This window comes from Stigmatopora nigra, chromosome 19 (assembly GCF_051989575.1).
Source record: "Stigmatopora nigra isolate UIUO_SnigA chromosome 19, RoL_Snig_1.1, whole genome shotgun sequence".
Classification (NCBI taxonomy): domain Eukaryota; kingdom Metazoa; phylum Chordata; class Actinopteri; order Syngnathiformes; family Syngnathidae; genus Stigmatopora; species Stigmatopora nigra.
This window is the reverse complement of record NC_135526.1, coordinates 8,430,649-8,446,340: the sequence shown is the minus strand read 5'-3', so window position 1 is coordinate 8,446,340 and position 15,692 is coordinate 8,430,649. Positions and strand designations below refer to the sequence as shown.

Genomic DNA, 15,692 nt, shown 5'->3' with positions numbered 1-15,692 from the left:
CACCCTGAACCGGTGGCCAGCCGACAGACAACAATTCACTCTCACACTCATACCTAAGGGCAATTTAGAGTGTCCAATCAGCATACCATGCATGTTTTGGGATTGTGGGAGGAAACCAGAGTAACCGGACAAAACCCACACAGGCCCTGAGAGAACACGCAAACTCCACACAGGTGGACAGACCTGGATTTGAACCCAGGACCACAGAGCTGTGAGGCCGACATGCTAGCCACTCAAGTCATCGGGCCACCTTGTTTGAAATCTTGCACAAATAGCCATAATGTTCCCATCTTTGCTGAGTTTTCTATTCTATTCTAGTTAGACGAAGTAATCAAGGTCATGGTAATCTGCAAAGGTTGAGTCAGGCAACTATTTGTTAAGGACGTATAACCTTTGGTTCAAATGGCTTCTTAAGTTCTACGTTTTTAGACGCCGATTTAGAAGAGAAGCTTTGTGGATTAAAGGTAAAACGTCTTCAACAAACAAGCGCTGCCAACGTTCAATCTCCAGAGTCACGGATGTGTAGTTGTTCACTGTTTCCCAGGACTTTTGCTCACTTCTTATTTACTGACGTGTGAATCTGAGAGCCACTACCACTTGTTGTCTGTATTTGCAGGACCTCAAATATAGACCTGAGGGTAAAGCCTATTAGCCACTAGAGGGAGCCACACCGAGCACTGAATCTATGTCATGATTGGCCTAAACCTCATCATGATTGGCTGGCAACCAGTTTTGATGTGCACTCTGCCGTATTCTCACAGATAAACTTTTTATGTGAAGAAAAAGCATGAACTTTGAAGCACAACACAATAAAAACATTCATTCATTCATTTTCTGAAACATTTATCCTCACAAGGGTCATGTGGGGTGCTGGAACCTATCCCAGCTGACCACGGGCACCAAACGGGGAGACATCCTGAATCGGTGGCCAACCAATCACAGGGCACAAGGAAAAGGACAACCATTCACACATGCACTCATAACCAAAGGGCAATTTAGAGTTACAATCAGCCTACCCTGCATGTTTATGAGTGGAGGGAGGGAACCGGAGTCCCGGAGAAAAGCCACGCAAGCCCCGGGGAGAATATTCAAACTCCTCACAGTGAGGACCAACCTGGGATCGAACCCTCCAACTGTGAGGCCGACTGCACAAAATAAAACATAAACATCTTAATTAAAACAATGACTTGTCCATGTTGGTATTTACAGTAATCCTTCGATTATTGCGGTTAATGTAGACCAGACATGGCCACGATAAACTAAAAACTGTGGAGTAGGGTCAACCCTATTTAAAAAAAAATAAAAAATTCTACTTCAGTCTTAGTAGCAAGCGGAGGACATTACAAAAAAAAGTCTAATTACATTTTCCCCCCCAGAATGTGGAAGCCACGATATTCGAGGGATTACTGTATTATCGTCATAGTTTTTTGTCAATATTATGTGTTTCCACACAATTTGACTTTTTGCAAAATCCACGGTAACAGAAAAAATTCTGTAAGAGCAACAATAAATACCTAAAAATAAAAAAATCATCAGTGCAGAAAACAGGCACAAGTAAGAGGGACACCAGTTTTGTGATTTTGTGATCCTGGAAAGGCATTTGTGGTGATCATGTTAATTCACTTGAGCATTTACATAAGGTCAGTGAAGAGGCAAATGTCTAATCCATTCTTTGGCCCCGCCTACAGGGTTTGATTAATTCCTGCGGACAAGAAGCTTCTTCGAGGTAAATAAGGAATTCCTGGAGGGATGTTCTCATAAACTTGCCAATGAAGCCGAGGCAACATTGTAAGTGATCATGCAACCAAACAAGAATAGGATTGGTCAGTGGGTTGGCCATAGGTCTAAATTTGTGAGGGACAGTCCTCATAAGACATTCGTATTTGAGTTGCACCTGAACTCAACACACGACAGTGTGTTCGTGAATGATTGCTGCATTGAGATCAGCCACCTGCAATGTTAAATCTTTTTTTAAATTTATCTCAACATGTGATTTGTGATCGGTTTGTAATAACACAGATCATTGAAACTGATAACCAGAGATTATTAATGACTTTAAATTCAACAGTGGCTTTTTGTACTAACGTGCCATCAATTAGCATTTAGTTTCACGCAAATTTTGTTTAAAATTTCTAATCTCTTACTGCTTAGTCAATTGTGTTGTGATGAACAACAGATCTTAGTATCACAGAAGTAATGTTAGGTTAGAACTTTATTTCATCCCGTATTGGGGAAATTTAAAAAGTATATATTCTTTTTATTTATTTTTTATATGTATTATTTATTATTTTTCATAAATCTATTTATTTTATTATTATTTATTATCTTTCATAAATTTATTTATTCTATTATAATTTATTATTTTTCATAAATATATTAATTTTAATATTGTTTATTATTTTTCATAAATGTATTTATTTTATTATTATGTATTATTTTTCATAAATATATTTATTTAAATATTGTTTATTTTTTTCATAAATTTATTCATTTTATTATTATTTATTATTTATTATTTTTCATAACTTTATTTATTTTATTATTATTTAAAAAAAATAAAAATAATGGGACGCCAGTGTGTGGAAAATGGTATTGGGCCGATGTTGCGATTACTCTTTCCTCATCAAATGCCAAAGAATCCTCTGTTTTGGTGTTGTGGAAGTTCATTCATCCATTTTCCATACTGCTCATTCTCACATGGGTTGCTGTAGCCTATCCCCCCCAAACTACAGGCACCAGGCGGGACACACCCTGAATTGGTGGCTAGCCAATCGCAGGGCATAAGGAGACGGAAACCCTCCATGCTCACACTCACACCGAGGATCAATTGAAAGTGCTCAAACAGCCTCATTCGCTAAGAGGCTTGTGGGCGGCAAGATGAGTTTGGCGCTACCTCTCTGGAATAATCTGATTACCGCAGCAAGGCAGCCATCAGTGTACTAGACAGGGCAAAGATATCAAGCTCCACTTTGGAGCAGTATTGAAGATGTTGACTTCAGCTTTTCTTTACTCTCTTCTCAAACTGGGGAGTTTCCTGCATGAAAGTGCTTGATTCTCATTTGCTGTCATCTGAGGGAAAAATACCCACAGCAAACCATGAGCAATCTTATCTTAGTACAGGTTACTTGCAGTCATGATGACCAGCTCAAAGGGCATTAGAGCTTGTAGTGTCACTGCCATGTAGAAATCGCTCAGCTTTAGACATCTGCCTCATACACATTGAGCCTTGGGGTTCAAAACTTGGTCCATGCTCATTGGGAATGTCAATAACTAGATTGGGCGCAGGCCAATGATCATAAAGCTGACTCCTACTTTGTGTTGGAATCCCATCTGAGTTCATCCTAACTTTCACCTCATCTCCTCAAGCCCTCCCCTCCTCTTCCTCTTCCTCTTTCCACACTACCATGGATTAAAGCTAAGAAGGCTGAGAAGTTACAGCTCAAATGTCCTCTCCGGTACTTCCAATTTTCTATTGTAAGTTTCTTATCCTAGTAGCTTGTCGCTCTTTTTAATATTTTTTTTTATATTTATTTTTTAAACATGTGCTTGTGCATCTGAGGTTAGGGGAGGGTCTAAGTCCTAACCTAGGAGACCATCGAGTGATGAGAAATTCAATGAACAGAGAGCTGGAGATATGACGTTATTTTTGAAGAGGGACTTAATCTTGAAGGGTGAATTTTTTTTTCGTAAGTCACAGTAACCGTAAACAAGATGGAATTTGGATGGTGTGCGATATTGACATGGATTCTTGATAGAAAACTACTCCAGGTAAGACTTTTTTTTTTACTAGAGTCCCCACTGTCCTGATTGTCAAGACTTATTTCTTTATTTTCAAAATCAGTTTTAAAAATTGTGCCAGCAAAAATGTGCTAGCACATTCTGCAAATCTCCTTAACATCGTTTATCTTCTGCACTTGAAATGAATTTGGGCCTACAAGACAAACAAAAGATAATTCCTACATGTCATCTTGTTTTGCAAAAACTGAGCTTTATTGTATAATCATATAATAAACATGACAGGAGAAGAAATGCTAATGGAAAACGCCAGGCTTCTGAATGGTGAAGGGTTAGTCAGATCAAATGGACATTACGGACAGATTTACTTAGGGCAAAGCTAGCAGCGCTAATGGGCTTGCTGAGCACAAGTGAATAATTGGTCATCAGGAACTGGGCTGGCTAGTCAGTGATCTCTTGGAGAGGGGTCGACTTTTATTTTGAAATTGAACGCCGCTCCAATTTAAGGTCAGAGGCATTATATAAATGCAGTCAATACCCAAAACCTTAACTACCTGAAACAAATTCCAAATAAATTTGGACAGATGCCACATCATTTTCAAGTAATGCGTGTATCCCATTATATAAACATCATACCAATTCCAACTTTTGAGTGGAAACAGAACATCAAAACATCCTTCTTTTGATTTACCACACAAACATAACAATGCTCCGAACGAATGAGGAATCCTCTAACACAATTTCAAAAGGCCACAAGGAATGCCAAGGTTTAACTTCCTTGACAGACAGTATCTACAATAAATGTGTAACTCTAATGTAAATATGATTTAATTTCAATATTTAGTGAGAGACGCCACGATAGAGAGTGGTCAGTACCTGCGCCTGACAGTTCTGAGATCAAGGGTTCAAGCCTGGGATTCCGGCCTTCTTGAGTGGCGTTGGGATAATCTCCCCGTGCATGCGTGGGTTTTCTCCCACGCAATCCCCAAAACTTTGGTTGTGCATCTGTGCATGGCTGTTTATCCCATTTTGCTGGCCAAAAATTAAAGGTGTTAGCTTGGTTGATAATGAATGACTAAATCCTGAGTAAGAATGCGGTAAAGAAAACATCCTAGAAATAAGGTCATGATAATATTCATGGCCTTTTATATAGCTCTTTTCATAGACAAATGTTTTAAGTTCATCTCTGGAATAATGAATGCCCATCTTGTATTCTCCACATATTTCCTGTTACCTGGAGGTAGTGATGGCTCGGAGCTTTGTGGACATCTGTCTGGGCTTGAGCACTGCTTAGTGCTAAGGGGAGAGTCCCACCCCCTTCGCCACATCTCCAGGACACGTTCACCATTTCCCCGGAGCAGCAGACATCATAGAAGCTGTGTGCGAGAATGGCGAGTCACCGAGACTCTCGCTTTCTCCACAAACTGTCCTACCACCCTCGATGGCCAAATGACTTATCCAAACTGAGAAAAAGACACATGTGGACAAATGGTGCCGTAACTGGCGGTTCCCTTGTTTCATCTCAACCATTGTTAATTTTTAAACCAAAGTTGCCATTTTCCTGGGCAAAGTGGCTTTTAATGTCCTTGCTCTTAATGTCATCACTACCTTGCCGAGCTTGGGCAACCACCTTCAAGGTGGCCCTGGTCGGACCCTGGACTTGTGACTCCTTTTACTCCAAAGCCCTGGCAGACACAGCAGCCCGCCTGGCCATCACGCGAATCAACAAGGACCCCCATCTCAACAAGGGTTACTGGTATGACTACACGCTGATCAACGAAGACTGCAAGTCATCTCGCGCCATGGCGCGCTTCGCGGAGTTGGAAGGCTACGGCGCGGCGTTCCTGGGTCCAGCCAGCCCGGCATACTGCTCTTCAGCTGCTTTGTATGCTAAGGAGTGGGATGTTGGAATTCTGTCCTGGAGTTGCCTGAAACCAAACATGGAAGAAGGAAGGACGTACCCCACGTTCCTACGACCGCAGCCGTTGTCTTCACGTGTCCTTTTCACAGTGCTACGCTATTTCCGGTGGGCCCATGTGGCAATCATTTCGGAGGACACCGACATCTGGGAGGCTACTGGGTATGAGCTGGCTTCGTCACTCAGGGATTTGGGACTGCCAGTCAAGCCCGTGGTGACCATGGAAGCTGACAAGGACGGGCCTAGGCGGGCTTTGACAAAAGTGCGAGAAACTGATCGGGTTAGAGGTGAGCTGCGTTACTTCATGTTTGAAAAACGTTGATCCTGAAACTTTCCGATAAACTCATTTTCTCTTCATAGTGATCATCATGTGCATGCCATCTGTGTTGCTTGGTGGCCTATCACAGTATGAACTTTTGACCACGGCCTTAGCAATGCGAATGATCGACCGTGGTTACGTGTTCATCCCCTACGACGCGCTGCTCTACGCTCTTCCCTACGACAATGCTTTCTACTACTCCCTCGGCAATGACACCAAGCTGAGGAAAGCCTTCGACGGGGTGCTCACCATCACTATGGACTCGGGAGAACAAAATTTTTACGAGGCTTACAAGGCAGCTCAGGATAGCTACGAAATCCGCGGCAGCACCGCAGCAGAAAACGTGAGAACAACTGCTTACATCACACCTGACTTTCGTAAAGTGTATTCTCGTGTTCACGTTAACGGGTATCTGTCTCCCTTTCTAGGTTTCCCCTTTCTTTGGTTCAATCTACAATATGATTTATTACATAGCCATGGCTGCCGAGCAGGCCCGCGCCAATGGCGGGCGGTGGGTTACCGGCGAGATCCTCAGCTCCAACGAGGGCGGCTTTGAATTCCAGGGCTTCAACCAGCGTTTGTCGGCGGGAAGGAATGGCGAAGGCATGCAAGCTCGCTATGTCGTGTTGGACTACAGCGGCATGGGCAACACTATCTACTCCACTCATCTTCTGGAGGCCGCGCACACTGACGGCCGGATCGGAGGCTTGAAATATCTCGGTCGGTCCGTCCACTTTGCCGGCAGTACCCCCTACACGGACTCCAGTTGTTGGTTTAGTCCTTACTTTGCCTGCAGTGGAGGTAAGCGACACCGCAGAGTAAATCCAGGAAACTCAGATTCTGCCACAGTCAATTATTTGTATTCCATCAGGAATAGATTACACGACGATCTTCTTTTTCCTTCTCTTCGCGATGGCATTTGCTGCTGCTGTAAATGTCTTCATACATTTCAAGTACGAGCATTGGGAACTGTTCATGTCTTCGAGTGTGTTTTGTTATAGATGTATTCATCAATTACTTCATTTTTTTCACTCAAGGAGGAGCGGCAAAGTGGGTTTTACTTTTGGGGACGGTGGTGGCAGCAAATCTACCAAAGTACTTCTGACACTGGATGACCTGGTCTTCATTAACACTCAAGTCAGCAAAAGGGTGAGTAAACCCCACCCCGGCTGGACCCCTAGCATTCCGCTACCAACTTAAAGTTTTATTTTAATCATACCGTTGCATAGGATAGTACAATATTTTGCCTCAGACCATTGTAGAATAGACCAAATTTTAAGAATGGACATTCTCGTGAACCAAGGCAAAGTCGAGAAAGGGCTGCTCTGGAACTGTAAAAAAATATACAATTCAGCAGATACTTGAGTAAAATAAATCTTTAACTGTACTGACAAGTACATGAGCATCCCAATCTAAAGCTGCAAGAGCAAAACATGTCTCTATTTTCACGCTACACTATTTTCTAGCATTTCCTAATTGGAGATCTCATATATTTAAGAATTGAATCCATCAAATGCCCTGTTAAAACACACTTGGTCTTACGAATGTGAGCAGAAGCTGAACGATGAAAGCATCATGAGGAGTCAGCTGGATATGAAGACCCCACACCACTCTGTGTCTGGTCGAAGCTACTTGGGCTCCACGCCAGACAGTTCCAATGTTGCTGTATTTGAGGTGAGTTGGACACGAAGTTTCTGTGGGTGGCTCAATTTTTACCAAAACTGTTCTTTTGTAATATATATATATATATATATATTTTAATTAAATCTCAGGGTGATTGGGTTTGGTTGAAGAAAGTCCCACCCGGATACACATCGAACATCAATAGCAGCACCGAATCTGTCTTCATCAAGGTCAGTTTTTTTCATTTTTAGGAACAATGAAGAAAGTCTACATGGTATTGTCATTTGCCGATCACTTTGCTAATTCTCGTAGCTCCGAGACATGAGGCATGAGAATCTCAATCTATTCCTGGGACTGTTCCACGACTCGGACATTTTTGGAGTGGTGACGGAGCACTGCTCCAGAGGCAGTTTGGAAGATTTGCTACTCAATGAGGAAGTCCGTCTGGACTGGATGTTCAAGTCTTCCCTGCTGATGGATCTAATCAGGGTACCATAGAAACCGAAAGCTTGCGCTTGATGAGACGAGCTCTTTTTTTAGTATGATTTCTATGATTCCCATATCAGGGGATGAAGTACCTGCACAACCGAGGAATCATTCACGGACGCCTCAAATCCCGAAACTGTGTGGTGGATGGTCGTTTCGTATTGAAGGTGACCGATTATGGCTTCAATGACCTTCTCAGCACCCAAAGCATCAGTGTGGAGGAAGAAAAGCCAGAGGGTGACAAATCCTTCATATAATAGACACTGTGACTCATCTTTACTTAATCTTTACCTCTATTAATTTCTCCCAAAAAAGATCTTTTCTGGACTGCTCCTGAAATGCTGCGTAATATTTCTTTGAGGAGAAAGGGTACTTTTGCCGGGGATGTCTACAGCTTTTCCATAGTGGCACAAGAAGTGGTTTCGCGATCTGCACCCTTCTGTATGCTGGACATGCCACCCAAGGGTGAGTTAAGTCAGTTAAGTCAGTAAATATTTGCAATTTCGGCAGAAATGTGTTTTACATTGAATATAACGAATATCACTTTTAATATAATTTTGCCTGCAGCTTGAAAAACCTTGGAATTTTGTTATTAGGTACAGAGTGAACACCCTCTATACATAATATTAGCAGTATTGTCACGCTTTTTTTAGAATGAGGGTCACTGCATATTTGAATGCTGACATAATTTTTATCCACAAGTTATGAGAGCAAAAACAAAAACAAAAACGCAAAACAATGCCTTTTGTTTATAACTACAAAATGAGAATATTCAGACTAGATTGATAAAAAACAAGACATTCAATCTCCTCGTGCGTCTCTCGATGTTATTGTTTATGTCAGTGTTGTCTGTATATTTTGATAGAGATTATCAGCAAGGTCAAAGAGCCCCCTCCTTTGTGTCGGCCCTCCGTGTCAGTGGATGAGGCCCCCCTGGACGTCATTCAGGTTTTGAAGCAAGCGTGGAGCGAAGAACCCGACAAAAGACCCACATTTCATGATATATTCAAACAGGTATCAAACAGGTTCAATACAAGAAAAATCTGACGGGCACAATCTTTGTACCCGGTTGTTATGCCGTCTCTCTTTTTGTCTTAACAGTTTAAAAGCATCACCAAAGGCAAGAAAACTAATATCATCGACTCAATGCTGAGGATGTTGGAGCAGTACTCGTCAAATTTAGAGGATCTGATTCGGGAGAGGACAGAAGAGTTGGAGGTGGAGAGACAGAAGACAGATCAGCTTGTAGCTCAAATGTTACCCAAGTGAGTCACTGTTGAAGTCTTCTGTTAACTTCGCATTGGACACTCGACATATCTGTTCAGACTAATAATAAATTACCAGAGGGCCTGTTGAGAATGTTTACACTCACAAAAGCTGCAGATGAATCTTTAACTTAGAGGATATGATTCGAGATTGTAAATAAAACGGATTTGACAATGTTTTTCCGTGCAGGTCGGTGGCCCAGGCGCTGAAAACTGGCAAACCAGTCAAGCCGGAGCACTTCAGCGAAGTCACGCTCTACTTTAGTGACATTGTCGGTTTTACAACCATCTCAGCTCTGAGTGAGCCCATCGAGGTGGTTGACCTGCTGAATGACCTTTACACACTTTTTGACGCTATCATTGGCCTACATGACGTGTATAAGGTGAGCACTTGCTGGAGATGTGTGCTTGATTATCACTATCATCGTTAAGAAAAAACAAAAGTGAATTGAAAAAACGATTTTGTTATCTGACATGAATTGAAACTTTTAATTCAAGGAAAACGACAACTGAAACTCTACTGTTTTTAGAAGACAAATTAAAATTAAACATGAATTGCTTTTTATTTTCATTTTTTTAAAATTCTATAAGAAATGTTGAAACGATGAAATATTAACATGTTATGTTTTTATCCTATCTCTGACAAAAACATGGAAAAAACCCTAAAACTAATACTAAAAGCAATTAAAAATATTGTAAAACTAAATATTTTAAGATAAAAAAAATAAAACTTTAAAAGGGCCAGAAAATTTACTATAAAAACACATTTTAGCTGATTCAATTAAAGGAAAAAAACCTCTACACTATAGACCTAATTAAAGCAGCTATGAAAAGAAATACCTGTATTTCAACTGTGGAATGGTGCTTATTGTCTTTTTTGCGGGGGTCTTCAGGTGGAAACGATAGGAGATGCATACATGGTGGCCTCCGGAGTTCCCAATAGAAATGGCAACCGTCACGCTGCTGAGATGGCCAATATGTCTCTCGACATCCTCCACTGCATCGGCACCTTCAAGATGAGACACATGCCCGAATTAAAAGTTCGAATCCGGATCGGCTTGCACTCCGGTGAGCCATATGTCCAAAAACTTTTTGGAAAAAGAAAGAAACATAAAATAATCTTTGTTAAAAAAGGCAAACTTTGCCGAAAAAAGTGTGTAAATAGGGTAATACAACAATCTAATTAAGGAATTATCCATAAGACATTTTAAAAAGGAAAACAACCCCATTTATTCCTATTTGCAGTTTTCAAAATATGATATTTCTTGGACCCTAATTATTTTCTACATATCACAAAATTCCTAAACAATATAATTCTACGTGAAAGAATAACCTGTTGCTCATAATGGGTGACATAGATGTGAGATCAAATGAAATTGAGGCAAACTTGATTTCTTACAGATAGATACGCAAGCTGCTAAATGGCAAGGCAAGGTATTTTTACCTCTGTTATCCTCGTCTGGAACTTATTCCTGGAATAGCAAAGCGCTATCCACTTAGGGTGCTGTCATCCAATTAACACACAGCATCCAACACAAGTCAGTGCTATTAATCCAGAACAAGGATTTCATTTTTTTTAACCGACACTTTTGCCGCTAATGAATAGGAATTTGCGACTAGACACTTAAAATAAGAGTATAGCACATTTTCAAGTTTACGTTCTGTTTGTGTGCTTTCAGGCCCGGTTGTAGCAGGAGTAGTGGGTCTCACAATGCCTCGCTATTGCCTCTTTGGAGACACGGTCAATACGGCGTCTCGGATGGAGTCCACCGGTTTGTGTGAGTTTCCCCTACTTTCCAATCAAAATGAACACCCACAAAAACAAGAATCGCGTTTTTCTTTTCTTTCGTAGACTAATATGTAGCTAAGGGCAGGTGTGTGCTTGTTGCTTGAGGCAGGCTAAACGGGGCTTTAAGTGACGACTCTTTTCTAATCTCTTAAGACTATAAACAGAATTAGAGGTCAATTTGAAGTTTTACTGTAAATAAGCCGGTATGCCCTGGTGGCTTGGTCCATGTTCCTGGAATGAACTATAAAAGGTGTTTTCAAAAGAGATTGGAGTTAGCTGACGTCTGCGTTGTCATGAACAATGATAATCTGATCCATTGGGTATTGGACTTGATTAAGTGATTGAGTGGTCACTGCTAGTTCTTGCCAGTTGAAACGGATCGAAGGTCAGAAAGTCCTCGAGTTACGAGCGTTCCTAAATATTAATTCTTTCTTTTTAAGGAATCCACCAATGTAATTATGGGAGAGAATTGATTTTACTTTGAAGGGCTAAACATTTTGTATTTTGGAGGAAAGCTAAAATATCTGGTAGTCTGCGTTAGTGTTGTCAAAAGTAACAATACTGAAATTTTGCATGTTTGATTTCAAAAGTATTGTTAATTGTTTCTGCACTACCACAAGTGACTACAAATTTAAGGGTCATTTGTTAAATTTGGTTTTGCTCTTTGTTAGTAATGGAGGAAATTTTAGCATTTCTTCCATACCGCACATCCTCCAAATGGTTGCGGGGGTTGCTGGAGCCAAACTCAGTTGACTTCGGGTGAAAGGCAGACTACGCCCTAGACTGGTCGCCGGGCAGCCATAGGTCACACAGAGAAACAATCGACCATCCACATTCACATTCGTGCCGCCACCAGCGGGAATCGAGCCCGTGCCTGCCCACACCGAAGTCAGGCGAATGAACCGCTACATCAAGAGGTGGCCTGTTCCTCAAAATGTAACCCGAATTTCTGTGTAGCTCGGATTTCCCTGGTAAAGTCAAAATGTTGGGTAAAATGCTTTAAAAGTGCAAAAAAAAATAGGATATTCATTCATTCATTTTCTGAACCACTTTATCCTCACTAGGGTCGTAGGGGGTGCTGGAGCCTATCCCAGCTGACTTGGGTCAGAGGCGGGGGACACCCTGAATTAGCCAATCACAGGGCACAAGGATACATACCTCGAGGCAATTTAGAGTGTTCAGCCAGCCTACCCTGCATGTTTTTGGAGTGTGGGAGGAAACCGGAATACCCGGAGAAAACCCACGCAAGCCTGGAGAGAACATGCAAACTCCACACAGGATGGTCCGAACCTGGGATCGAACCCTCGACCTCAGAGCTTGTCTAGGCCTTCCTCTTTCATCCCAGTCAGATGCATTTAGGTGGATTCAGTTTCATTCATCCCAGAATGAAGCATCCATGCAATCCGATTCGTGACATTACTGCCCATTTTTGGTTAAGTGAACTGAATTTTTTTTGACTTTGACATTCAACAAAACTGCATTTGGTAACGAGCAAGGCGTTAGCACGCTACAATTTGACTTTAATCGGGACGTTAAGTATTTACCGATTTACTTTCTCCCCTTTTTAAAAGAATGTTAAGCTTTGCTTTCAAGATAGTTGTTAATTTGTTGGATGAACCTAGAAGACCCAATTTGGGCAATAATGGGGAAATAAAAATGCCAAATACATCAAAATATACACAAACACAGACAAGCACAATGCACCAGCTAAGCAAAACGGTTGAAAAAAAATCAACTAACAAATGTCTATTATTCAATGCATGTTTTTATGCCTGTTTTACCTAGCTTACAGAATACATGTCAACCAAACCACAGTAGACATCCTAAACAGCTTGAAACTGGGATACAAAATTGATGTTCGAGGTATGACGGAATTAAAGGTAAATCCGATAACTCTGGAAGTCTGGTAAATATAAATATAAAAGCAAGAATACATGCAAGGTTATGACTTAACAACATGCTTCTCAATAGGGAAAAGGTGTGGAAAACACATACTGGTTAGTGGGTAGAGAAGATTTCAAGAAAGCTTTACCTATTCCTCCTGACCTTCAAGGGTGAGAGACATTTAATCTGTTGGTTAAGCACCCCAATTACTTGTGAGGTTATTGATGGTTTTTCGTCATTTTTTTTCTCTTTGCATTTTCTCTTCCAGGGGAAGTAACCATGGTATTGGCTTGGATGAAATTCCACTAGATAGAAGACAAAAGTTTCTGGATCGCCAGAAGAAGATGGGTTAGATTGCTGCTGAAAGCTTTGGTTTGATTGTTTTTATACAATTTACGAGCACCGACAGTGTGCACTAATGTCAAATAAACTGTTGAGGTCTAAAATGTGTGTCAATAGAGGAAGGCACTGTAATACTGGTGTGTAAACTTCATTTATAGTAATACTGCAAACTCATTATATAAATTTTCCCAGCTTTCCTAATACTAGATGTGAAAATTTTAGATTTTTGGGGCAAAATATTCAACCATTAATCTATTAAACGTGCTTCACTGATTTTCCTTATGTAAAATGATTACATGAAATACAGTACTTTGCTCATTTTTGCCACAAGTGATGATATTACAAGACCAGTATTGCTCTGTTTAGTGGATGAGGACATTCTCAGCATAATATTATTATTTGATTAAGTCAGGTCACAACATTTTTGATAAAAACGAAGGCTCAGTCTGACTGTGACGTATAAAATGATGTCGGGGTCAAAATACCAACGGGAAAACAAATGTAATCACATTGAATAATAACCTGTGCTCTACTATTACGTGGAGTATCTATAATAATGGTGTGTGTGTATTCATCTGCCAATGTTATTTGAACATGTTTTACTCTGGCAGGAGACGTGCAAAATAAAAGAAAGAAAAAATAAATAAATTTAAAGTAAAGTGACAGAGAATTCATGCAATCATAAAGAATGAAGAGCAGCATTGCAGAACCGAATGGATTGTTGTTTATATATTTTCTAGGGTACAAATGGTAGGCTTTTTTGGATTTAGAATCTTTTTTTTTTGCCAAAGACAATAGGTAATAGGCACAGAGGACTTAACTGAAACGGCGTGCTGATCTTTTTGAATGACAATTTCAATGTGTTGATGTAAATAAATTATGTCTTCAGTGAAAACGTTTGATTTCGTTTTAAAACTTGCACTGTGATTGCCCTATTAAAATAGAGCACATGACTACACCGACAGCATTAATTCCATCTGTCCATTTTCTTCTGTGTTTGTACTTTGGAATATATGTATTTTAATTTTTCCATCCATAGTGACGATGCACGAGATACTCATTTCTGAATTTATTAACTATAAATGCACGATTCAAAATGTGGCAATTTTATGCAGGCACGACGGCAAACAATCCGAGTAAAAAAATATGATACCTAAATGCAACAAGATAGATTGGGATTCCTGCTAAATTGTGAAATTCAGAGTGAAATGTTTCGTATAAACTTCGAGTAAAGAAGACAGGAGCAAGCCAATGAGTTCGCTTTCACGTCAGACGTACACTGTGTTCCACGACGTACCTCTTAGTGTCCTGAAAAAGCCCCGAATTTGGACTGGCACCGTCTTAACTGTGCCAGTCTGACACAAATCCGTCAAGTCAACTAAGGAGATACAAACCTACCCGGAAATGTAGTCCCCTTACTTTCGAAATAAGGGCATGAGAGCTGTTTTAGATTAAATTACATTTTTTTGTGTTATTAATATTAAACCGAGATTACATTGTGTGAACTCCTTGAAAACAAATCATATCAAATATCACGTTTAGATTTTTTTTTTAAATTCAGTGCCTGTTTGCTAACCAGGAAACAGTGAGTTGAGCAAGAAGCACTGAAATATTGTTGCCAGCCCCACCCAGTACAAATGAATTGGACGTGTATTACCGTCAATGGCAGCCAAAGAGTTAATAGGTTAGGGTTTTTCAGATAGGCATACACAAATGACACCCTTATATTGATGTACAAGTTTTTTTTCTTTTTAATTATTTTTTGGAATTTTTTTTTTCATATATATATACCCATATTTATATGTAAGAGCTGGTGCTGCTAATTTATTGATGTAACTCAATGGATGTCCCTAGATGTCCAATCCTTGTTTACTGGAAGAGGCTGGCATTAAAAAGCAGCAATGTCTGAATGAATATAAAGCGTTGGCAAAAAGGTGTCCTCTTTATAAGTTGGAATGAAAACCCGCACCAACTGTGGCCCTTTGTGGAATAGTATGCCCACCCCTGATATAAAGGTTGGAGCAGGGGTAGGCAAACTATTCCACAACGGGCCACAGTGGGTGCAGATTTTCATTTCAAACCATAAAGAGGGCCCCTTTTCACCAATCTGGTGTCCTACAAGTGCAATCAGTGAATTGCAGTCAGGTGCTTCTTGTTTTCTGCAGAAATCTAATTGGTTAAAATGTATGTGCTGGATTGGTTGGAACAAAAAAAACCTGCACCCACGGTGGTCCTCGAAGACCGCTTTGCCCACCCCTGTGTTAGTGTTATCTGTGGCCTTAATTACAGTGTATTTCTGTTTGTTTCCATTTTAGTTTCATCAAATTGAAT

The 15,692-nt window shown here is 40.5% G+C and overlaps 1 protein-coding gene across 2 annotated transcripts; it reads left to right on the top strand.

The window, feature by feature from the left end:
* The first annotated feature begins 3,230 nt into the window (after positions 1–3,230).
* On the top strand, positions 3,231–14,332 carry gucy2d (guanylate cyclase 2D, retinal). Of its 2 annotated transcripts, none has more exons than XM_077740644.1 (19): positions 3,231–3,768; positions 4,980–5,940; positions 6,014–6,315; positions 6,401–6,773; positions 6,844–6,925; positions 7,010–7,121; positions 7,527–7,646; positions 7,745–7,825; positions 7,908–8,084; positions 8,162–8,318; positions 8,397–8,546; positions 8,947–9,095; positions 9,183–9,346; positions 9,537–9,729; positions 10,240–10,414; positions 11,026–11,124; positions 12,921–13,015; positions 13,107–13,189; positions 13,288–14,332. In XM_077740644.1, exons 2-19 carry the CDS (start codon positions 5,124–5,126, stop codon positions 13,370–13,372), a joined length of 3,414 nt encoding a protein of 1,137 aa, XP_077596770.1. In that variant the 5' UTR covers positions 3,231–3,768; positions 4,980–5,123; the 3' UTR covers positions 13,373–14,332. The 2 variants fall into 2 exon arrangements, with proteins under 2 accessions (XP_077596770.1, XP_077596771.1); XM_077740645.1 differs by having other exon boundaries at positions 4,976–5,940.
* Positions 14,333–15,692: the final 1,360 nt, after the last annotated feature.

Coding starts and splice junctions, on each gene's coding strand:
- gucy2d (XM_077740644.1), top strand. CDS start 5,124: ATGGCGAGTCACCGAGACTCTCGCTTTCTCCACAAACTGTCCTACCAC. Junction 8,547..8,946: donor GCTGGACATGCCACCCAAGG/GTGAGTTAAGTC, acceptor ATATTTTGATAG/AGATTATCAGCAAGGTCAAA. Junction 13,190..13,287: donor ATTCCTCCTGACCTTCAAGG/GTGAGAGACATT, acceptor TTTCTCTTCCAG/GGGAAGTAACCATGGTATTG.